At 36.4% G+C, this 26,101-nt stretch overlaps 1 protein-coding gene across 1 annotated transcript in view; it reads right to left on the bottom strand.

Annotated features, from left to right (window-relative positions):
- The window catches only part of RGS7 (regulator of G protein signaling 7), a 545,100-nt gene that overhangs the window by 17,345 nt on the left and 501,654 nt on the right, over positions 1-26,101 (bottom strand). The window contains exons 7-8 of the mRNA XM_027122480.1: positions 6,496-6,591; positions 1,187-1,215 (exon numbers count right to left, since the gene is read on the bottom strand). Coding sequence (XP_026978281.1) covers positions 1,187-1,215; positions 6,496-6,591 — 125 coding nt within the window. The remainder of the gene's footprint in view (positions 1-1,186; positions 1,216-6,495; positions 6,592-26,101) is intronic.

The following is a 26,101-nucleotide window of genomic DNA, read 5'->3' as shown; positions in this document are numbered from 1 at the left end:
TAAAAAGAAAATGACAATTCTCCAGAAACCAAACTTAAAGTAACTGATAGAGAATTCAACTAGCTGTCATGCTCCATGCTCTCACTGCCGAGAGCCCAGGTTCAGTCCCTGGTCAGGAACTAAGATCCTACAAGCTGCACAGTGTGGTCAAAAAAAAAAATAGCTGTCATGAAGAAACTCAGTGAGCTACAAGAACACTCAGAAAGGCAGGGCAATGTGCTCATGAATAAAATGAATGAACTGAAGCAACACTTTACCAAAGAGATTGAAACTCTAAAAAAGAACCAAACAGAAATTCTGTAGCTGAAGAAATCAATAAATGAGATAAAAATGCATTAGAAAGCATTGGAAACAGAACAAAACATATGTAAGAGAGAATTAGTAAGCTCTAAGAAAGAAATCTACAAAAGATACAGGTAGAAAAGAAGAGAGAACTACGATCTAAAAAAAAAAATGAAGAAATTCTGAGAGCTATCCGATTCCATTAGGAAGGGCAACATAAGGATAATGGGTACCCCAGAAGGAGAAGGGAGGAGTAGGGAATGGGGAGTTTATTTAAAGAAATAATAGCTGAGAACTTCCCAAATGTGGGAAAGGAACTGGATATACAAGTCCATAAAGCTAAGAGAATACCTAAGAGAATACCTAACTACCTCACCACAAAAAGACGTTCTCCAATACTAAATTGCCAAGTCAATGACAAAAAAGAATTTTAAAGGCAACCAGGGAAAAAGGACAGTAACCTACAAAGGAACCCTGAATAGGTTATTAGCAGATTTCTCAGCAGAAACTCTACAGGTCAGGAGACAGTGAAATAACATACTCAAAATATTGAAAGATTAGGGCTTCCCTGGTGGTGCAGTGGTTGAGAGTCCGACTGCCGATGCAGGGGACACGGGTTCATGCCCTGGTCTGGGAAGATTCCACATGGCGCGGAGCAGCTGGGCCCATGAGCCATGGCCACTGAGCCTGCACGTCCAGAGCCTGTGCTCCGCAACGGGAGAGGCCACAACAGTGAGAGGACCGCATACAGCAAAAAAAAAAAAAAAAAAAAAAAAAAAATTGAAAGATTAAAAGCTGTCAGCCAAAAATCTGGCAAATTTACCCTTCAGATATGAAGCAAAACTAAAAGCTTTCCCAGATAAACAAAAGCTGAGGGAGTTAACTACCACTAGACCTGGCTTACAAGAAATGCTGAAAACAGCTGCAGTCTACCTGAAATGAAAGGTAAAAGTACACAAAACATTGAGTAAGGTGAAAAATAAAATCAGAAAATTGCAACTCTATACAGGAATAGAGTTTATGCTTAATTAAGCATAACATTTATGCTTAATTAAAGCATAAATGTTAAAGGGAAAAAAAGCAGTAAAAATAACTATAACTACTTCAATTTGGTAATGAACTTGCAACATAAAAAGGGATAATTTGAGACAACAAAAACATAAAAGAGGAAGATGAAAAGAATGGAACCCATATAGGCAAATGAAGATAAGATGTTATCAGCAGAGAAAGGGTTATTTTATTTATGAGATGTTTTATACAAACATCATGACAACCACAAAACATAAATCCAGAGCAGAAACATGACACATAAAAAAAGAGGAAACTGAGAAAAATATCATAGAAAACTACCAAACCAAAATGACAGATAGAAACACAAGGAAAAAGAAATAATGGAGATATAGAGCAACCAGAAAACAAAAGCTAAAATAGCAGTCCTAAGTCCTCATATATCAATAATCACCCAAAATGTAAACAGATTGAATTCACCAATCAAAAAATAGAGTGGCTGGATGGATTAAAGAATAAGACTCAACTATATGCTGCCTCCAGGAGACTCATCTCAGCTCTACAGGCAAATATAGGCTCAAAGTGAAGGATGGATAATAAGACAAGCAAATGGCAGCCAAAAGAAAGTGGGTGTAGCCATACTCATATCAGACAAAATAGGTTTCAAGTCAGAAAAGGTAACAAGAGACAAAACTGAATGGTATATAATAATAAAGGAGACAATTCATCAAGAAGACATAATAGTTATTAATATATATGAACCTATCAAAAGAACACCAAAATATATAAAGCACTTATTAACAGACCTCACGGGGGAAACTGACAGCAACACAATAATATTAGGGGACTTTTAAACCTCACTTATACCAGTGGATAGGTCATCCAGACAGAAAGTCAACAAAGAAACAGCAGCTTTAAATGGAACGTTAGATCAAAAGAACTTTTATAGATTTATACAGAGGATTCCATCCAAGTGTAGCAGAATACACATTCTTCTCAAATGCACATGGATATTCTCAAGGATAGACCATATGTTGGGACATAAAACAAATCTCGATAAATTTAAGAAGACTGAAATCCTATCAAGCCTCTTTTCTGACCACAGTGGTATGAAACTAGAAATCAACCAAAAGAAGAAAGCTGGGAAAGTCACAAATATGTGGAGACAAAACAACATACTACTGAATAACTATTGTGTCAATGAAGAAATCAAAAAAGAAATTTAAAAAATATGTGAAGACAAATGAAAATGAAAATACAACATACCAATATGTATGTGATGCAGCAAAAGCAATACTAAGAGGGAAGTGTATAGCAATACATGCCAACCTCAAGAAAAAAGAAAGATCTCAAACAATCTAATTTTATATCTAAAGAAGCTGTTAAAAAGAAGAATAAATGAAGCCCAAATGAAGCCTCAGTAGGATGAAGGAAATAAAAAAAGAATCAGAGTAGAAATAAATTTAAAAGAGACTAAAAAGACAATAGAAAAAGATCAATGAAACAAAGCTGGTTCTTTGAAAAGATAAACTGACCAACTTTTAGTTAGACTCACTAAAAAAAGAGAGAGAGAGAGAGAGAAAGTTCAGATGAATAAAATCAGAAATGAAAGAGGAGGGACTTCCCTGGTGCACAGTGGTTAAGAATCCACCTGCCAATACAGGGGACATGGGTTCGATCCCTGGTCCTGGAAGATACCATGGATCTACTAATAAGCCTGCATGCCACAGCTGCTGAGCCTGCATTCTAGAGCCATACACCATGACTACTGAGCCCATGTGCCACAACTACTGAAGACCGCGCACCTGGAGCCCGTGCTCTGCAACAAGAAGCCCACGTACTGCAATGAAGAGTAGCTCCCACTTGCCACAACTAGAGAAAGCCCACACACAGCAATGAAGACCCAATACAGCCAAAAAAAAAAAAAAAAAAAAAACAAAAAGAAATGAAAGAGGAGAATTAACGGATACCAAAGAAATACACAGGATTATAAGAAACTATTAGATTAGCCAAAATGTTCGTTCAGGTAAGATGTTATGGAAAAACCCAAATGAACTTTTTGGCCAACACAATACTATGGACAGCTATATGTCAACAAATTAGACAACCTAGAAGAAATAGAAAATTTTAGCCTCATACAACCTTCCAAGACTGAATCATGAGGAAAGAGAAAATCTGAGTAAACTGATCACTAGTAAGGAGATTGAATCAGTAATCAAAGATCTCCCAAAAAACAAAAGCCCAGGACCAGATGGCTTCACAGGTGAATTCTAGCAAATATTCAAAGATTTAATGCTTATCCTTCTAAAATTCTTCCAAAAAAACTGAAGAGGAAGGAATACTTCATAATATTTTACAAGGCCAATATTACCCTGATACCAAACCCAGGCAAAGGACAACACAAAGAAAGAAAATTACAGGCCAATATGTCTGATGAACACAGATGCAAAAGTCCTCAATATATTAGCAAAGAAATACAACAGTAAATTAAAAAGATCACATACCATGATCAAGTGGGATTTATCCCAGCAATGAAAGAATGAATCAATATCTGCAAATCAATCAATGTTAAACACCACATTAACAAAATGAAAGATAAAAAAAAATTGATCATCTCAATAGATGTAGAAAAATCATTTGACAACCATTTATGATAAAAACTCTCAAAAAAATGGGGATAGAAGGAACTTTCCTAGACATAATAAAGACCATATATGATGAACCCACAGCTAACTTTATACTCAGTGGTGAAAAACTGAAAACTATCCCTCTAAGATCAGGAAAAAGACAAGGATGCCCGCTCCTACCACTCTTATTCAACACAGTAATATAAGTCCTAGCCAGAGCACTTAGGCACAAAAATAAATAAATCAATTGATGATAGATAGATAGACAGATAGATAGATAGCATCCAAACTGGAAAGGAAGAAGTAAACTGTCACTATTTGTGGATGACATGATTTTAGATATGGAAAACCCTAGAGACTCTACCACAAACCTATTAGAAACAATAAACAAGTATTTCTGGGTACAAAATCAATATACAAAGTCTGCTGCACTTCTATACACTAACAACTAACAAGCAGAAAAAGAAATTAAGAAAACAATCTTATTCACAGTAGCAGCAAAAAGAACAAAATACCTAGGAATAAATTTAATCAAGGAGACCTCTACACTGAAAACAATAAAACCATTGCTGAAAGAAATTTAAGACACAAAGAAATGGAAAAATATTCCATGCTTATGGGTTAGAAGAATTAGCATTGTTAAAATGTCCATATTACCTAAAGCAATCTACAGATTCAATGTAAATGCTATCAAAATCTCAATGACAATTTTTCACAGAAAAAGAACCAAAAAGTTATTTAAATTTACATGGAATTTCAAAAGCTTCCCAATAGCCAGAGCAATCCTGAGTAAAGCTACAAGTATCACACACCTTGATTTCAAATTATACTGCAAAGCCATAGTGATCAAAACAGCATTGTATTGGCAGAAAAATGGACACACAAATCAATGAGACAGAATCAAGAACCCAGAAATAAACCCACACATATATGAACAGTTAATTCATATATGAAGGAGCAAAGAACATACAATGGAGAAAGGCCAGCCTCTTTAGTAATGGTGTTGGGAAAACTGGACAGCCACAGGCAAGAGAATGAAAGTAGACTATTCTCTTACACTATACACAAAAATCAACTGAAAATTGATGAAATACTTGAAAGTGAGACCTGAAAGTATAAAACTCCTGGAAGAAAACATTTGACTTAGAAACTTTCTACATATGTCCCCTCAGGTAAAGTAAACAATAGCAAAAATAAAAAATGAAACTACATCAAATTAAAAAGTTTCTGTACAGCAAAGTAAACCATCAACCAAACAAGAAGACAACCTACCAAATGGGAGATATTTGCAAATTATATATCCAATAAGAAGTTAATATTCAAAATATACAGAGTTCATACAATTCAACATCAAAAAAAAAACCTAACAACTTGATTAAAAAATGGACAGAGGATTTGAATAGACATTTTTTCCGAAGAAGACATACAGATGGCCAACAGGTTCATGAAAGGATATTCAACATCACTCATTATTAGGGAAATGCAAATCAAAACCACAATAGGATATCACCTCACACTCATTAGAATATTTATTATAGAGAACGCAAAAAATAACAAGTGTTGAAGAGCATGTGGAGAAAATAGAACCCTCATACATTATTGGTGGGAATGTAAATTGGTGCCGCCACTATGGAAACCATCATGGAGATTCCTCAAAAAATTCAGAATAGAACTGCCATATGGTCTAGTTATTCTACCTCTGTGTATTTACCCAAAGAACACGAAAACAGTAATTCGAAAAGAAATTTGCCCCCCAGTGCTTATTGCAGCATTATTTAAAATAGCTAAGATATGGAAATAAGCCAAGTACCCATGAATATGTACTTACCAAAAACACAAATCAGAATTTTTAAAGGAGTAAGTGTACTTGGAATGATAAGTCATGCTCACTGAATGCAGCTAATACTCATATTAACAGTCATAGAGGACACAGGAAAACCTATTATGAATATTAATGTTGGAGAATATAACTAAAAATCAAAAATACTAAACTTACCTTATATAAAAAAAGTGCTCAAGACTAATCCATTGGATTTTCCTGTGCTCATTTTACTGAGGAACAGGAAAGCAATACTCTCTACTACTGATTCAACCAGTCTATCCAGTTCCTGAGAAAAATTTAAACCTTCAGCCCCCTACTACCCAGTTGTAGACAGTGCTTCAAGTTTAGTAAATCAGAACATAGCAACCATCTGAACAAACTACATGAGATTAATTTAATCTGCGGATGGTGACCAACATAAAGGTTTTGCAAAAACCATTTTCCCAGTGTAAATGCTCTATAATTCTCTAAGTTTGGATATCTTCATTATATATAGTATATATATATACATATATATAAGTTTTTACATTTAAGTCAATTTTAGCAAATAAGATATGCTTCCTCCTTCTTCTCTGAGTTTGTGTATTTAGAATTTCACCATCCTCATTGTGAATGATGAGAGGAAATAAGCAAGTAAGGGATATGTTAAATCATTATGCTGCCCTTCCCTGGAAATCTGATCCCTAAGATCCATGAATGTAGAAAGTTAAGAGTGCCCAGAAATGACCGTAGGCCTTATTCTTGCTCATTTTATACCTTTCTTTGTCGGGAAGTCCTTGGTACTTACAGCTTCATAGTCAGCTAGTTCCAGCCTTGCTTTGTTTTGCATTGTTCTTTTGCAGAGGTAAACCGCTGTAAAGGAAAAAAAATCAATCATCTCTCACCTGCTTATTTACATTGAGACACTAAAAATAAAAATAGAGCATTATAAACGAAGACATGTTGGTCTTTGTCATTTTTCCCCAAGTTGTAATTTTCTCTTTTTATCTTTTTTTGGACAAAATAAGTAATCTGTAACATCATTACTGAAATTCAAACATAGCGGTAATATAAAAAGGTGTTATAAGAAAATAGATATGTTTAGAAACTTGGTAACCATTTACTTTATTTCATTAAATAGTTGTCACAATTTTAGCTTCCTCAAAATATAAGGGGAAAAAAATAAAGCCTTTTCAATAAAAGATCAAATGAATGTTAAAATCTGGATATACAAATAAAACGATTTTTAAAAAAAGAATTGCATGAAGAGGGAATCACTATTTGCACATTTAATTATTTCCGTATTCTACTGTCAACTGAAATAATTTATTAATGTAAACCGAAGGCTTCTTAGAATCTTCTTTGCTGCAATCCACAAGGATCAATCATCAATCAGTCATTTTGTCACTAGGAGAGAGGAGAGTATACATCTGACCTAACTATAATCCAATAACCTTTTAATTCTATTTTCCTTGAGGACTCTGTCTTCTCCATTACCAGGCAAAGTCCATCTGGGCAGAAGATTTACAGGATAAATGACAGATAGAAAGAGGACGTTGACAGCAGCATTGCCATCGAACAATCAAATTTCTTCAGTGATTTCAGGAATATTAGTGACTCTCATGTTAATATCAAGACATTCAGAAGGGAGGAGACAGGATGTTGAAGTAGAAGGAATGGAGCTCTCTCACAAAATACCAAAATCACAACTATCTTCAGAACAACCACTGACAAAAAAGACTGTAACCTACCAAAGAAGATATTCTACATCCAAAGACAAACAGGAAGCCACAATGAGAAGGGGCATTTTCACAATATAATCAAATCTCATACCCACCAGGTGGGCAACCCACAAACTGGAAAACAATTATATCTCAGAAGTTCTCCCACAGTAGTGAGACTTCTGAGCCAGACGTCAGGCTCCCCAGTCTGAGGGTCTGGCATCGGGAGGAGGAACCACCAGAGAATTGGGCTTTGAAGGCCAGGGGACTTGAGTGCAGGAGTTCCACAGGACTGGGGGAAACAGACACGCCACTCTTGAAGTGTGCACACAAGGTTTCACGTGCCCTGGCATCCAGGACAAAGCAGTGACTCCACAGGAGCCTGAGCCAGATCTACCTGCAAGTCTTAGAGGGTCTCCTGGGGAGGCACGGGTGGGCTGTGACACATGGTGAGGGCAAGGACACTGGTAGTGGAGGGCCAGGGAATATTCATCAGTGTGAGCTCTCCAGGAGGCTGCCATTTTGGCACTGAGACCCAACCCCACTCAACAGCCTGCAGACTCCAGTACTGGGACGCCTCAGGCCAAACAACCAACAAGGTGAGAACACAGCCCCACCCATCAGCAGACAGGCTGCCAAAAGTTGTCCTGAGCTCACAGCCTCCTCTGAACACACCTGTTGACATGGCCCTGCCCACCAGAGGGACAACACCCAGCTCCCCCCACCAGTGGGCAGGCACCAGTCTCTCCTACCAGGAAGCCTGCACAAGTCCCTGGAAGAACCTAACGACCAGGGGGCAAACACCAGGAGCAAGAGGAAGTACGATCCTGCAGCCTACAGAACAGAGACCACAAACAGAAAGTTAGACAAAATGAGATGGCAGAGAAATATGTTCCAGATGAAGGAACAAGATAAAACCCCAGAAGAACAAGTAGGTGAAGTGTAGATAGGCAATCTACCTGAAAAAGAATTTGGAGTAATGATCATAAAGATGATCCAAGATCTCAGAAAAAGAATGAAGGCACAGACCAAGAAGATAAAAGAAATGTTTAACAAAGCGGTAGATAATTCAAAGAACAAAAAACAGAGATGAACAATAAAATAACTGAAATGAAAAATATACTAGAAGGAATAATTTTCAGAATAAATGAGGCATAAGAACAGACAAGTGAGCTGGAAGGCAGATTGGTGGAAATCACTGCCATGGAAAAGAATAAAGAAAAAAGAATGAAAATGAATGAAGACAGTCACAGAGAGCTCTGGGACAACATTAAATGTACCAACATTTGCATTATAGGGGTCTCAGAAGGAGAAGAGAGAGAGGAAAGGACCTGGGAAAATATTTGAACAGATAATAGGAGAAAACTTCCTTAACATGGAAAAGGAAACACTCACTCAAGTCCAGGAAGCACAGAGAGTCCCATACAGGATAAAACCAAGGAGGAATATGCAGAGACACATATTAACCAAACTAACAAAAATTAAAAGCAACGAGAAAATACTAAAAGCAACAAGGGAAAAGCAACAAATAACATACAATGGAATCCCAATAAGGCTATCAGCTGATTTTTCAGCAGAAACTCTGCAGGTCAGAAGGGAATGACATGATATATTTAAATGATGAAAGGAAAAAAACTATAACTAAGAATACTCTACTTAGCAAGGCGCTCGTTCAGACTTGAGGAGAAATGAAAAGCTTTACTGACAAGCAAAAGCTAAGAGAATTCAGCACCACCAAACCAGCTTTACAACAAATGCTAAAGGAATTTCTCTAGGCAGAAAAGAAGAGGCAACAACTAGAAAGAAAGAAACAAACAAAATTACGAATGGGAAAGTTCACCAGTAAAGGCAAACATACAGTAAAGGTTGTAAATCATCCACATGCAAATATGATATTAAAACCAGCAATCATGAGGAGAGCACAAATCCAGGATGTTGGAAATGCATTTGAAGAGACCAGCAACTTGAAAAAATCATATATATATATATATATATATATATATATACACACACACACACACACACACACACATATACACATATATATGTGTATATATATATGAATATATATATATATATATAGCTAAATAAAAACCACATGGGAACCTCACATAAAAATCTGCAATAGATACATACACAAAAGAAAAAACATAATAAAACACAACACTAAAGATACTCATCAAATCACAAGAGAAGAGAATAAAATAGGAAGGGAAGAAAAAAGACCTACCTAAAGAAATCAAAAACAATTAACAAAATGCCAATAAGAACATACATATTGATAATTACCTTAAATGTAAATGGATTAAATACTACAAAGAAAGGCATAGACTGGCTGAATGGATACAAAAACAAGACCTGTATATATGCTGTGTAAAAGTGACCCACTTCAGATCTAGGGACACATACAGACTGAAAGTGAGGGGATGGAAAAAGATATTCCATGCAAATGGAATTAAAAAAAAAAAAGCTGGAGTAGCAATACTCATATCAGACAAAATAGATGTAAAAATAAAGACTGTTACAAGAGGCAAAGAAGGACACCACATAATGATCAAGAGATGGATCCAAGAAGGTGACAAAACAATTGCAAATTTATGTTCACCCAACATAGGAGGATCTCAATATAGAAGGCAAATGCTAACAGCATTAAAGAAAAAATCAACAGTAACAGAATAACAGTGGGGGACTTTAACACCTCACTTACATCAATGGAGAGAACACGCAGACAGAAAATCAATAAGGAAACACAATAAGGCCTTAAATGACACATTAGACTAGGTGGCCTTAATTGATATTTATAAAACATTCCATCCAAAAGCAGCAGAATACACATTCTTCTCAAGTACACATGGAACATTCTCTAAGATAGAACACATGCTGGACCACAAAGCAAGCCTCTATAAATTTAAGAAAATTGAAATCATATCAAATATCTTTTCTGACCACATGGCTATGACATTAGAAATCAACCACAAGAAAAAAAACAGAAACACGTGGAGGTGAAATATTATGTCACTAAACAATCAATGGATCACTGAAGAAATCAAAGAGAAAATTAAAAAATACCTAGAGACAAGTGACAAGGAAAACATGACGATCAAAATCCTATGGGGTGCAGCAAAAGCAGTTCTAAAAGGGAAGTTTATAGCAATACAACCTTACCTCAGGAAACAAGGGAAATCTTAAATAAACAACCTAAACCTATACCAAATCAACTAGAGAAAGAAGAACTAAAAAATCCCAAAGTTAGTAGAAGAAAGAAAACATAAAGATGAGAGCAGAAATAAATTAAATACAGACTAAGAAAACATCTATGAAACTAAAAGATGGTTCTTTGAAAAGATAAACAAAACTGATAAACCTTTAACCAGACTCATCAAGAAAAAATGGGAGAGGACTGAAATCAGTAACATTAGAAATGAAAAAGAAGTTACAACAGACACCACAGAAATACAAAGGACCATAAGACACTACTACAAGCAACTATACGCCAATAAAATGGACAACCTAGAAGAAAAGGACAATTTTGTAGAAAGTACAACCTCCCAAGACTGAATCAGGAAGAAATAGAAAATACGAATAGACCAATCACAAGCACTGAAATTGAAACTGTGAATCACAACAAACAAAAGGCCAGGAACAAATGGCTTCACAGGCAAATTCTATCAAACATTTAGAGAGGGGTTAACATCTATCCTTCTGAAACTATTCCAAAAAATTGCAGAGGAAGGAAAACACCCAAACTCATTCTATGAGGCCACCATCACCCTGATACCAACAACAGAAAACGATATCACAAAAAAAGAAAACTACAGGTCAATATCACTGATGAACATATACACAAAAATCCTCAACAAAATACTAGCCATCTGAATCCAACAATACCTTATAAGGATCAAAATGGGATTTTGATCAAATGGGATTTATTTCAGGCGTGCAAGTGTTTTTTAATATCCACAAATCAATCAGTGTGATACAGTACATTAACAATTTGAAGAACAAAAACCATATGATCATCTCAATAGATGCAGAAAAAGCTTTTGACAAAATTCAACAGCCATTTATGATAAAAACTCTCCAGAAAGTGGGCATAGAGGGAACATACCTCAACATAATAAAGGCCATATATGACAAACCTACAGGTAACATCATATTCAATGGTGAAAAGCTGAAAGCATTTCCTCTAAGATCAGGAACAAGACAAGGATTTCCACTCTCACCACTTTTCTTCAACATAGTTTTGGAAGTCCTAGCCATGGCAATCAGAGAAGAAAAAGAAATGAAAGTAATCCAAATTGGAAAAGAAAAAGGAAAATTGTCACTGTTTGCAGGTGACATGATACTATACATAGAAAATCCTAAAGATGCTACCAGAAAACTGCTAGAGGTAATCAATAAATTCAGTAAAGTTGCAGGGTACAAAATTAATACACAGAAATCTGTTCCACTTTTATACAACAACAACAAAAGATCAGAAAGAGAAATTAAAGAAACAATCACATTTACTATTGCATGAAAAATAATCAAATACTTAGGAATAAACCTACCTAAGAAGACAAAATACCTGTACTCCCCAAACTATGAGATGCTGATGAAAGAAACTGAAGATGACACAAACAGATGTAAAGATATACCATGTTCTTGAATTGGAAGAATCAGTATTGTCAAAATGACTGTACTACACAAGGCAATCTACAGATTCAATCAATCCCTGTCAAATTACCAATGGCATTTTCCACAGAACTAGAACAAAAATCTTAAAATTTGTATTGAAACACAAAAGACCCTGAATAGCCAAAGCAATCTTGAGAAAGAAAAGTGGAGCTGGAGGAATCAGGCTCCCTGACTTCCGACTATACTGCAAAGCTACAGCAATCAAAACAGTATGGTACTGGCACAAAAACAGAAATATAGATCAATGAAACATGACAGCAAGCCCAGAAATAAACCCATGCACCTATGGTCAATTAATCTATGACAAAGGAAGCAAGAACATACAATGGAGAAAAGACAGTCTCTTCAATAAGTGGTGCTGGGAAAACTAGACGGCTACATGTAAAAAAAGAAATTAGAAATTTCTTTAACACCATACAAAAAACAAACTCAAAATGGATTAAAGACCTAAATGTAAGACTGAATGCTATAAAACTATTAGAGGAAAACATAGGTAGAACACTCTTTGATATAAATCACAGCAATATCTTTTTCGAGCCATATCCTAGAGTAATGGCAATAAAACCAAAAATAAACAAATGATCATCTCAATAGATGCAGAAAATTCTTTTGACAAAATTCAACACCCATTTATGATTAAAAACTCTTCAGAAAGTGGGCATAGAGGGAATGTACCTCAACATAATAAAGGCCATATATGACAAACCAACAGGTAACATCATAGTCAATGGTGAAAAACTGAAAGCATTTCCTCTAAGATCAGGAACAAGACAAAGATTTCCACACTTTTATTCAACATAGTTTTGGAAGTCTGAGCCACAGCAATCAGAGAAGAAAAAGAAATAAAAGGAATCCAAGACACCAATCCATTAGAGATCTAAATGGAATACTGAATACTATAAAACTCCTAGAGGAAGTAATAGGTAGGACAATTTTTGACATAAATCACAGCAATATCTTTTTGGATCCACCTCTTAAAGTAATGAAAATAAAAACAAAAATAAACAAATGAGACCTAATAATCTTACAAGCTTTTGCACAGCAAAGGAAACCACAAACAAAACAAAAAGACAACCCAGAGGATGGGAAACAATATTTGCAAATGAAGTGACTGACAATGGGTTAATCTCCAAAATATACAAACAGCTCACGCAGCTCAACATCAGAAAAACAAAGAACCCAATCAAAAAATGGGCAGAAGACCTAAATAGACATTTCTCCAAAGAAGACATACAGATGGCCAAAAAACACATGAAAAAATGCTCAACATCACTAATTATTAGAGAAGTGCAAATCAAAACTATAACAAGGTATCACCTCACACTATTCAGAATAGCCATCATCAAAAAATCTACAAAGAATAAATGCTGGAGATGGTGTAGAGTAAAGGGAACCCTCTTGCACTGTTGGTGGTAATGTAAATTGATACAGCCACTATGTAGAACAGTATGAAGGTTCCTTAAAAAACTAAAAATAGAACTACCATATGACCCAGCAATCCCACTACTGGGCATATACCCTGAAAAAATCATAATTCAAAGAGACACATGCTCCTCAATATTCACTGCAGCACTATTTACAATAGCCAGGACATGGAAGCAACATAAATGTCCATCAACAGAGGAATGGATATAGAAGATGTGGTACATATATACAATGGAATATTACTCAGCCATAAAAAGGAACAAAACTGTGTCATTTGCAGAGACATTAATGGACCTAGAGACTGTCATACAGAGTGAAGTAAGTCAGAAAGAGAAAAACAAATATCATATATTAACACATATATGTGGTATCAAGAAAAATGGTAATGATGATCTTACTTGCAAAGCAGAAATTAGAGACACAAACATATGGATACCAAGGGTGAAGGGGGGGGATGAATTGGGAGATTAGGATTGACATATATACACTACTAAGTATAAAATAGATGACTAATGAGAACCTACAGTGTAGCACAAGGAACTCTACTTGGTGCTCTGTGGTGACCTAAATGGGAAGGAAATCCAAACAATAGGGGATATATGTATATGTATGGCTGAGTCGCTTTGCTGTACAGCAGAAAACTGACACAGCAGTGTAAAAAAAGTATACTCCAATTAAAAAAACAACAAACAAACAAACAAAATGGGCAGAAGACCTAAATAGACATTTCTCCAAAGAAGACATACAGATGGCCAAAAAGCACATGAAAAGATGCTCCACATAGCTAATTATTAAAGAAATGCAAATCAAAACTACAATGAGGTAATATCTCACAACAGTCAGAATGGCCATCATCAAAAAGTCTAAAAACAATAAATGCTGGAGAGGGTATGAAGAAAACAGAACCTTCCTACACTGTTGGCGGGAATGTAAATTGGGACACTCCCTATGGAGAACAGTATGGTGGTTCCTTAAAAAACTAAAAATTGAACTACCATATGATCCAGCAATCCCACTTCTGGGCATATACCCAGAGAAAACCATAATTCGAAAAGATACATGCACCCCAATGTTCACTGCAGCACTATTTACAATAGTCAAGACATGCAAGCAACCTAAATGCCCATCGAAGGCAGAATGGATAAAAAAGATTTTGTACATATATACAATGGAATACTACTCAGCCATAATAAAGAATGAAATAATGCCATCTGCATCAACATGGATGGACCTAGAGATTATCATACTAAGTGAAATAAGTCATACAGAGGAAGACAAATATCACATGATACCACTTATATGTGGAATCAAAAAAAATGATACAAATGAACTTATTTACAAAACAGACTCACAGACTTTGAAAACAAACTTATGGTTACCAGGGGGAAAGGTGGTGGGGAGGGATAAATTAGGAGTTTGGGATTAACATACACACACTACTATATATAAAATAGATAATCAACAAGGGCCTACTGTATAGCCAGGGAACTCTACTCAATATTCTGTAATAACCTATATGGAAAAGAATCTGAAAAAGAATGGATATTTGTATGTGTATAACTGAATCACTTTGCTGTACATGTGAAACTAAGACAATATTGTAAATCAACTGTACTCCAATATACAATAAAAATTAAATTAAAATAAACAAAATATGACCAACCAAAAACAAAAAAGTTATTCAGAGCCCTCTGGAAAGTCTCATTTTCAGAATATTTTTGTAATTTTCCATAACATATGGTATTTGAGTCTCATAAAATTCAAGATAAACTCTATCAATTCTAGATGCCAAATAAATCCATTGGATAAAGAGTGTCAAATATCACTTTTTGTAAGGCTAGCCCTGGGGGATCTCTTATAAATACAACTTTTGCACTAATCTGTACCACCTTCAGTTTTTGATAATGAAATCCAGCTGATATCAGTGAGGAAATAACTTATACAAAAAATCTGAGGCCACTGAAAACACTGATGCTATTTATTCAATTTCTGCTCTCTAAGATTTCCTGTATGAAAGTCATGGGAAAGGAGAGACCAACCTTGGAATGATGCTAATATTACTACAAACACTAAAAACCTAGGATAGATTTTAGAACACTTCTCTCTATAATCTACTATGGTAATTTTATTTTTCTATTAATATTAGTAATTTTCATATGTAGATTACAAAATAACTGATTTTAAAAATTATTAATTTTCAAAATTTACAAAATTGAAAATTGAAAAACAAAATTGATATGATGTAATTTCCTAATTGGATATAATTTACACTCTCTCCTGAAGAAACTCTTAATGTACAGGCCACCGTGATTTTAACAAAATATCTAAAATGTTTTCAGCAGTTGGTGAAAGAGATTGTAATGTATATGCAACATTCCTGAGGGTATCTCTTCATGAGAGAAAGATTGAATTTTCTTAAATACCTAATTAAATAATTTCAGATTTCCTATGGAATCACCTTTCATCAAATTTCAAGCCCCATCAGTCAGCCCTCCTCTATATATATGCAGAAGGCTGCATCAGCCTCTACTTGTTTTATTGATTGTGGTCATCTAAACTTTGTTCTTTTCAAAATAAGACCCCTTTTGGGAAACATATTTCTAACTTCATTAGGTAAACTAATGAATAAAGCAGGAGCAGAGTGATATTTTTAAGATGAATGTTTACTAAGAATTTATGCATCCTTTATTATAGGTAAATGCAATTTTCTTTAACTGTCTAGGAAACAAAATGAAGGTATGGACAGGCAGTGCCAGTTATAGAGCAGATGTTTCATATGTATTTGCTGAATGAGTGAATGAATGAATAAATGAATGTACAGGATATTTTCAGAAGAAGCTATTGAAAAGTTGAATTAATTCAAGTAATTTCTACTAGACTCTTTGGTAAAGAGAAAGAAGGGAAAAGGTGAAGGCTGTATTAGCAGAGTAGGGAACACTCTGAAATTCTGTTGAAAATAGACAAAATATGGTCATGACTGGAATGGCCCAAACCTCACCAATCTAGTCTAGACACGGTACAGCATGTTGACAGGAACAGATGATACTTTTATTCTTCATCAGCAGAGAGTATCAGCATTGGGCTGATATGGATGAGGGAGGAGGATCAAGCAGATGAAAAAGAGTTTCAAATTAATTCAATTTATCAAAGATTGAAAAAATGGGAGTACTTGGGCATAGTCAAAACTATGGCTCAGTTCAATTCTTTTTGTACTGATCTCTAATTATTTAGGCACTAAAAGTGCCCTATGATGTTGTGTATGGACCTAGGCCCTGGTACAAAGTATGAATACTTTTTAATATAATGCTTGAATTTTTTTCTGTACTGCCAAATTATTGAAAATACAATGAAAAAACCCATTTCTGTAGTTCTATTTAAGATATTTCCCATTATCAAGGTTTAACTTCAATTTAAAATGTAAATATATCTCTTTGCAGTAGTTTTCTGGGAGACTATAATGAGATAGTTTTGAGGACTTAAAGGGTCAACAAACAAGTAGTTTAATAGGAAGCTCTGCCACTAAGTGGAAGAAAGTTTGAGAAACCCTGAAGTGTTACTCTGGCTTAAATAGTTGTGTAGTAAAGGCATAGAATTTGGCTTAAATACAACTTAGAATTTAGATGGAAAAGTCGAAGTTTCTGGATCACATGTCTAATTGAGTAGAAAGTAAAATCTGACATCAGTTTTTCCATTTAATTTCATAAAGCTCTAAATGTAGAGTAGCCTGTTGAGCAAACACTGATACTCATGACAAAAGGGTACAGAATTGTATCACAGAGGTCGGTGAGAAAATCACTGAGATCCTAATATCTAAATATGGACAGGACATAAATATAATTCATAAAGACTAGAAATACAATTGCCAAGTAAATACTGGAAAAATATCCAACTTTCAACCAAAGTAATACAAATGTAACACATAGAGTCATAATGCAACTCTTTTTTATCTTTTAAAGTTTACTTTGTGGTATAATAATAAAAATTCAGGCAAGTTTCACAGTCTTGTTTGTCACTCTTGGGTAATTCAAAAAGTCCCAGTTTATGAATAAGAATGTGCATCCAAGTAATAGTCGAAACTCCAAGCTTGGTTTAAGGTCTTGAAGGCTTCCCCTTTCCCCCAGCTTCTGTGAAATAAGTGTGAGTGCCTTCTTTCTCCACCTTGTTTTTCTGTGTCCGCCTCAAAGTATTGTAACCAAGGCTTCTCGTCTTCTGGGATTGGAGTACAGCAAGGAAAGAGCGGAAAGGTGAGTGCTGATATTCTTACCCTACTGGTACCACCGTGATGATCTAGTGTTGCCATTCTCTGGACTTGGCAGGGGTTTAAAGTTTACTGTATTTCTCAGGTACTTTTGTGGATGCTTTGGAGAATCTCTCCCCTGCGAGATCTCCTGTGGGGATCTCTCACCTGCAGCACCCTTTTGCTGGGGCTGGCAAATGCCATAGCCCTTGATTTGTACCTTTAGCTTCTCTTTGCAATGCTGTTTGTCCCTCCAGGCTGCCTTCTAAGACAGGACTACCTCTCACACATGGCTTAGAAACATTCATGCACTCTTTGCCCTGAAAGTAGGCCACAGAACATAGCCACCTCCCTTTCAATGCCCCATCCATAGCTAGACGGCCTGTCTCTTGCCCTTTGTAATTCTGAGGCCTGGAAGTTCATGGTCCAGTGTGTCCCCCGGGGTAGGTGACTGCTGTCAAGCACTCTCAGAAGCCCATTGAACTGTCTCTGGGCTTGAAGTGGAGGCACTCCCCACCCACTCCTCCCACTTGGGCTGGTGGGGGCAATGACTCCCAGCACCTAACAGCCACGAAATGAGCCTCAAGCCAATGTCTTAGCCTTAAATAATCTCAATGTGAGTTGATGGCAACTACTATGGTACTCTGTGTGTCAGTGTTGCATGGTGCGTTCATGTCTACTCTTTTTTTTTTTTTTTTTTTTTTTGGTACGCGGGCCTCTCACTGCTGTGGCCTCTCCCATTGCAGAGCACAGGCTCCGGATGCGCAGGCTCAGCGGCCATGCCCAGCCTCTCCGCGGCATGTGGGATCTTCCCGGACCGGGGCACCAACCCGTGTCCCCTGCATTGGCAGGCGGACTCTCAACCACTGCACCACCAGGGAAGCCCTTGGAAAGGGTTTTGACAATGAGTAATAAAGCCTTAAAACATTCATGGCCATTGTTCCAGTACTTGCTCTTCTGAGACCATAACCCAAGGAAATAACACAAGAGGCACCAGAGACTTAAGCATCCACGATGTGGATACAGGAATGACAATGGGGAACAGGCAAAGAAAGCATGCATATTTGTTCAATGAGATATTATATTGCCATTCAAAGTGTGTGCAAATTGTTTTACCTCAAAGTTGAAGTAGTTTAAAATTTAAAATCCTTAATCCCTCATTGTAAAAGTTCAGACAATGTAGAAAATATATAAATATTAAAGTAAAAAATCATTGTCAAGTATAATCTCACTGCCACTATTTTGGTATATATTCTGGGTTTTCTCCTTCTATATACATCCACTACTATACACATGAATATGTATATTTATATAAAAATCTAACTGCATATATTTATTTACAATGTACTCAAACTGTACTACAAATGCTGTCTTAGAAACTTTTTTCTTTAATATTATATTGTGGCTAAATTTTCATATCAATAAGTGTTGCTCTTTATATTTAAAAAATTATTTCACGACAGTCCTGTGTTGAGATGTACTATAATTTTTTTTAAAGATTGTTTTGATGTGGACCATTTTTCAAGTCTTTATTGAATTCGTTACAATAATGCTTCTGTTTTATGTTTTGGTTTTTTGGCCTTGAGGCATGTGGGATCTTAGCTCCCCAACCAGGGATTGAACCCACACCCCCTGCACTGAAAGGCGAAATCTTAACCACTGCACCACCAGGGAAGTCCCAAGATGTACTATAATTTATTTAAATGATCCCTTATTGCTGGGCACTTGGGTTATATCCATAGTTTTGCTATTATATACTAATATTTCTGCATGTATGTATACATGCATGTGTTTTACTTTTTAGAAATTGTTTATTTCCTGAAAGTGTTATTGCTGATTAGGGACTAAGCACCTTTCAAACATTTTGATCCTTAAAAACAAATTCTGTAAAGTTTAGACATGAGTGTGACTCATACCCTCTCCAACTCTGGAGAGTTTATTTTCAGCAAAGCAATCAGAATTATTCTGTTAAAATAAATCAGATTGCCACTGTGTTGAAACTCTCCATTTTTCCAACTGCTTCCCATCTCATCTCACTCTAAAAGCCAAAGTCCTTGCTTCCCCATTAAGTTGTCCTCTGACCTCCTTTCCTGCTGCTCTCTGGCTGTGCTTGAGCTGCATAACAGACGTTCTGCTTCTGGCCTTTGCTCCTTTACCTATTTCTGGAAAGCTTGGGCTCTGCCCTCAGGGCTGAACTGGTATTCTCTCAGCAACATCTCCCCTCCCCACCCCTTACTAGCCCCTTTCCCATTGCCTTCCTCCGTTCAACATTTTACCTCCTAATATACAATTTATGTATTCATTTATGTAGTTTGCTTATTAGCTTAATTTCCCCCCCTACTGCCCTCACTATAATGTCAGCTCCAAGAGGACAGAGATTTTTGCTTGTTTTGTTTTCCCAAGTATCCCCCTGCCTACAATAGTACTTGGCACATAGTAGATGTTCAAAACAGATTTGTTGAGTGAAAACATCAATGAATGTTTACTGACTATTTGAGTACTTTTTCCTTCTGTGAGTTAGCTATTCATGACTTTGCTAGTTTTTCTATTGGGGGATTTGAAGTTTTATTTATTAGACCTATGACATATATATATATATATACATATATATATATATATATATATGTGTATATATATATATATATATTCCTCCCCCGCCCCAGGCTTTTGGAGAGAAATTTAATAATGATACAGACATATGGCATCTGCAGTACACGTTCAGAAACCTGCTTTTTTTTTTTTAACTCAGCATAACATCATTGAGATTTACTCAGGCTGTTTTCTATAGATATAGCTTGTTTCTCTTGACTGCTGTAGTCTATCCTATGACTGAATCACATATTATTTAGCCATATCCGTATATTTAAATACTTAGATGTTTTCTAGTTTTTTTTTTTCTTTCTTTTTTCTAAAGCTATTACAGGAGACTTCCCTGGTGGTCCAGTGGTTAAGACTTTGCCTTCCAATGCAGCAGGTGAGGTTTCAATCCCTGGTTGGGGATCTAAGATCCTACATGCCTCGTGGCCAAAAAACCAAAACATAAAACAGAAGCAATATAGTAACAAATTCAATAAAGACTTTAAAATTGGTCCACATCATAAAAAATCTTTTAAAAAATAAAGCTATTATAAATAATTATCCAGTGAATTATTATAGCATATACTCCTGGAATTGGTATCAGGGGTTTGAGGGACAGGCACATTCTGAATTTTATAAGACACTGCCAAATTTCTACTCATTATACCTTTTCAGCAATATGCTAATATCCTCTCCTAAATGCCAGACTTGAATTTTTGCCATTGTGGCTTGAAAGAGGTATGTTAAGTGCAACATTTTCATCATGTTTCTTTATGTGTTTTCTTATATTTCCAATAGTTTTCATATCATAGACTTTAATATAAAAATTTTTATGGATTGTTTTCTTCACTGATTTGGCTCCATTTAATACTTTGTACCTTGAACTATTTTTCATCTGGTGTATATTGCAACCCCTAATTTCATTTTCCACTGTTATTTTCACCATTTATACTAACTGAAAGAGTCAGTTTGTTTCACTTGTCTTCCTTGTAGAAAGATATTGTTGAATTTTATTCATGACCTAACATAAAGATATTGTTCTTTTAATAGACAAATATTTATATTCATTTGTGTAAGTTAATGTTTGTTATTCCTTTTCTTATGTCATCATGTCCCTCTCTCTCTCTCTGATTGAAATTCTGTTTTCTGCCTTTTGTTACATGGAGTGTTCTCTAACTCCTACTTTAATAATTTAGAAGTAATAAAACTTGTTACTGTTCCTTTAGTGGCACTCATATATTTAAATAAATGCTTAAATACATATTTCTTGAAAGTTAACCTCAGAAATTAAACACTGTCTAATGCTTACCTTCATAAATGATGAATAACTTAACCTATCTTCACTTCCTCCTATCTTCCTAATTCTTTTAGTGACCAGAATTTATCCTATGCTCTGTCATAGTTTTTAAAAATTACTTACAGTATTCACATTCCATTTGTAAACTATTTTTAATCACAGTTATTGAATCCTGGAGGCCAGGAAGAGAAAGCTATTGTCTTGGATAATTAAAGAAAGGAAGTTTTGTTTTTGCACAACTTTTAAAAAATCTAAATTTGATGGGATGTATATTTACCCAGGAAAGGAGAGATATCACCCGTTATGGTGACCCTTCTTATTTCTGGTTTCTTTTGGTGTTTGCTCACTCATTTTGGAGTGAGGCCACTACACTGATGAAGGTGAGCTGGAAAAGATGTTGATAATCCTGGGTTCTCTGTGGTAGCTGTTGGCCAGCAGCAACTACCCTTCAAGGTACTTCATTGCTCTTCTCTCAGTCTCTCCCCTCTACTCTTAAGCTTGCTTCCCAAATGTCTGAGAGAACCTGAGATGCTTTATGAAATCTAGGTCAGGGACAAAACATTAGGCAATGCTGTCTTTTCCAATGCTGTGTTTAAGCCTAAGAAACCTTGATCCAAGATGGAGCAAGTCTTTCTCTGCCATCCAAGACTTACATCTCTAGCTCTCATGTATAGATATTGGAAATCATTAATGGGTTGGTCAGAATTTCATCCAATTTCATTCTATAAAGCTGCCCTAATTTCTTGAGAAAAGAAATGATATCACCATCTTCCTGTCTTGACTAAATTCCATTGATTCCAGAAAAGAGATACATCTTTCAAGTGAGTGATGTGTGGCATCACTCTCTAATTTTCACTGTTCTAATGATACATTCTAGTCTAGATTTTCTATCTTTGTTTTTTATTCCATTCAGTGGTGAGGGGGAGCAATATGGGAAAATTTCTGGGAAGTATGCTGTGTCAGTCAGTTCTTCTTACACCTACCCAAAGATGCAAATATATTTTGTAATTATATCTATGCTGAATGGACATATATGTAAAACCTCAATAATTTTTGGACCTTTTAAAAACAAAGTGAAATTAATCTTAATTTCACTCTGAAAAAAGAGATAATTATCTTCTTTAAAAACATAGTTTCCAAAGTAATTCCTTGGAAGTACTTTAAATTTGCTGTTAATACAGTACTATAAAATCTAAGAATCATTTAACTATTTAGTCATTAGGAATGCACTTAGAGGAATGAAAAGGTAAGAAATAACAGTAATTAAGGTAATTTTATTTTTTTAAATTTATGACTCTATAGCAACTCAAACATTAACAGCAAGATAAATTAAATCTTAAAAGAAAACTAACTAGGAGAATATATTATACAAATTATTTTTAAATTATTTAATTTTCTGACTATGTTAATAATGAAGACTATGTTATTATAAAATAGGAGTATGAATTTGTTACTGTATGGGATCAAATGCCTTTATTAGAGAAGATTTATCAAGATAAAAACCCACAAGAAAAACTAAGTGAAGTGAAGATAGGCAGTCTACTTGAGAAAGAGTTCAGAATAATGATCTTAAAGATGATCAAAAACTCAGGAAAATAATGGATGCACAAAACACAGGAAAATAATGGATGCACAGAGCGAGAAGTTAGAAGTTTTTAACAAAGAGTTAGAAAATTTAAAGAACAACCAAACAGAGATGAAGAATACACTAGAAGGAATCAATAGTAGACTAAATGATTCAGAAGAAGGGATCAGTGAGCTGGAAGACAGGGTAATGGAAATCACCACTGCTACAGAAAAAAGAAAAAAGAATTAAAAGAAATGAGGACAGTTTAAGAGACCTCTGGGACAACATCAGTTGCACTAATACTCACATTATAGGGGTCCTAGAAGGAGATGAGAGAGAGAAAGGGACCTGGAAAATATTTGAAGAATAATAGCTGAAAACCTCCTTAACTGGGGAAACGAGACAGTCACCCAAGTCCAGGAAGCCCAGAGAGTCCCATATAGGATTGACCCAAAGAGGAACACACCAAAACACATTGTAATCAAAATGACAAAAATTAAAGATAGAGAATATTAAAAGCAGCAAATAACATAAAAAGGAGCTCCCATAAGGCTGTCAGGTGATTTTCAGCAGAAACTCTGCAGGCCAGAAAGGAGTGGTATGATATATTTAAAGTGATGAAAGGGAAAAACTTACAACCAAGATACTCTACTCAACATGGTTCTCATTCAGATTTGATGGAAAAATCAAAAGCTTTACAAACAAGCAGAAGATAAAATAATTCAGCACCACAAAACCAGCTTTACAGCAATCTTAAAGGAACTTCTCTAGGCAAAAAAGAAAAGGCCAGAACTAGAAACAAACAAACAAAAAAATATGGCATGAAAAAGCTCACTGGTAAAGGCAAACATAGATTAAAGGTATGAAATCATCCACAAACAAAGCTAGTAGGGAGGTTAAAAGACAAAAGTAATGAAATCATCCACCTCAGCAATAAGCAGTTAAGGGGTACACAAAACAATTAGATATAAAATATGCTATCAAAAACTAATTGTGGGGGGCTTCCCTGGTGGCTCAGTGGTTAAGAGTCCTCCTGCTGATGCAGGGGACATGGGTTCGTGCCCTGGTCCGGAAGGATCCCACATGCCATGGAGTGGCTAGGCCCGTGAGCCATGGCCACTGAGCCTGCACGTCCGGAGCCTGTGCTCCACAACCGGGAGAGGCGACAACAGTGAGAGGCCCGCGTACCGCAAAAAAAAAAAAAAAAAAAATTGTAGGGGAGAAGCAATCAAGGTCGTGGAGGAGTAGGATGTGAAGCTCACTTCCTCCCACAAATACATCAAAAATACGTCCACAGGTGGAACGATTCTCACAGAGTATCTGAACTCTGTCAGAAGAACTCAGACTTCTGAAAGGGCAAGAAAATCTCCATGTAACTGGGTAGGACAAAAGAAAAAAAAAAAGAAAATGAGAAAGGAATCTGGACAGGACCTGTGCCCCTGGGAGGAAGCAACCTGGGAAGTCCCCTCACTGGCAGGGAAATCAGGCAGGACAGAAGGGGGAGCTTCATAGACTTGGAGGAGATTGCAGTAACCGGTTTGCAGCAGGTAGAACAGAGAGAGACCTGCACAGATGGTCAGTGCCACTGCCCTGCACTCCACAGACTGAGATCAGTGTCTGCTGGTGTGGGCATGGGCTGGGTGCTGGAGCTGGGCTTTGGAGATCAAACCCAGGGAGAAGACTGGTATGGGATTAGTGGAAACAGACTGAAGAGGCTGGAGTCTGGTGCAACTGCCACTGAGGGTGTATGCAGGGGAAGTCTGGCCCACCTTAGAGGCCAGGTGCCATTGTTTGGGGGGTGCATGAGGGCAGTGGGGAGACCTGCCATTGCAGGCTTTTCCCTTGCATGTACTCTCAGGTGGCAGGACACCACCTACATGAGGTACAAATCGCTAGCCACTGCTGCCACACCCCCTCAGGCTACAGCAGTGGTTGCAAGCCAGCACTGCCACCCTTACAGAATCCAGGAGCAGTTGCAAGCTGCCACCACCACCCCATCACCCCCCGCTCTGGGCTTAAGGAACAATCACAAGCCCCTACCACCACACCCCTGGGCTTCAGGATCAGTCAGAAGCCATCACCACTGCCCTTTAGGGCTCTGGGAATGGTCGCGAGCCATCTCTGCTCCCATCGTGTGCTCCAGGGGTGCACATGAGCTGCCACCACCGCTGAGAATCCCAGGACTGGGCTCCAGCCACTGCATCTGCACATCCCCTTACAAGGGGATAATGGCCAGCATACAGTGAGGAAAGAGGTGACAGGCATCCATTCTAAAAACATCCCTTGCACCAAAAATATTAAACCCACACCAAGCTACACAGGGATGCTCCCACATCTAAATAGTCCTCCAAGACAACAGTAGATAATTGTTTCTCCTAAACTCACAGAATAAGAGAAATATGAGTAAAATGAAGAAGCAGAGGAACCACTCCCAATTAAAAGACCAAGAGAATTCTCCCGAAAGAACAAACAATGAAATAGACCTCTTCAATCTAATAGACACCAGTTTCAAAAAGGAGACAATGAAAATACTGAAGGAATTAAGAAAGGCTATTGAAAGAAATGCAGAGTAATGTAAAACTGAATTAGAAACTATAAAGAGGAACCAAGAAAAAATAGAAAACTCATTTGCTGAGATGAAAGCTGAGCAATGAATAGCAGAATGAATAATGCAGAAGAGTGAATAAGTGATCTGGAAGATAGAATAATGGAAATTACCCAATCAGGACAGCAGACAGAAAGCCAAATGAAAAAATTGAAAGCAATATAAGAGACCTATGGGATAATATAAAGCATGCCAATCTATGCATAATAGAGATTCCAGAAGGGGAAGAAAGAGAGAAGGGGATCAAAAACGTATTTGAAGAAATTATGGCTGAAAA

The sequence above is a fragment of the Aethalodelphis obliquidens genome, unplaced genomic scaffold (genome assembly GCF_003676395.1).
Source record: "Aethalodelphis obliquidens isolate GAN/ISIS:26980383/991018 unplaced genomic scaffold, ASM367639v1 scaffold24, whole genome shotgun sequence".
NCBI classification, from domain to species: Eukaryota; Metazoa; Chordata; class Mammalia; order Artiodactyla; family Delphinidae; genus Aethalodelphis; species Aethalodelphis obliquidens.
Note: the sequence above shows the minus strand (reverse complement) of the source record. Positions and strands in the feature narration are given on the sequence as shown.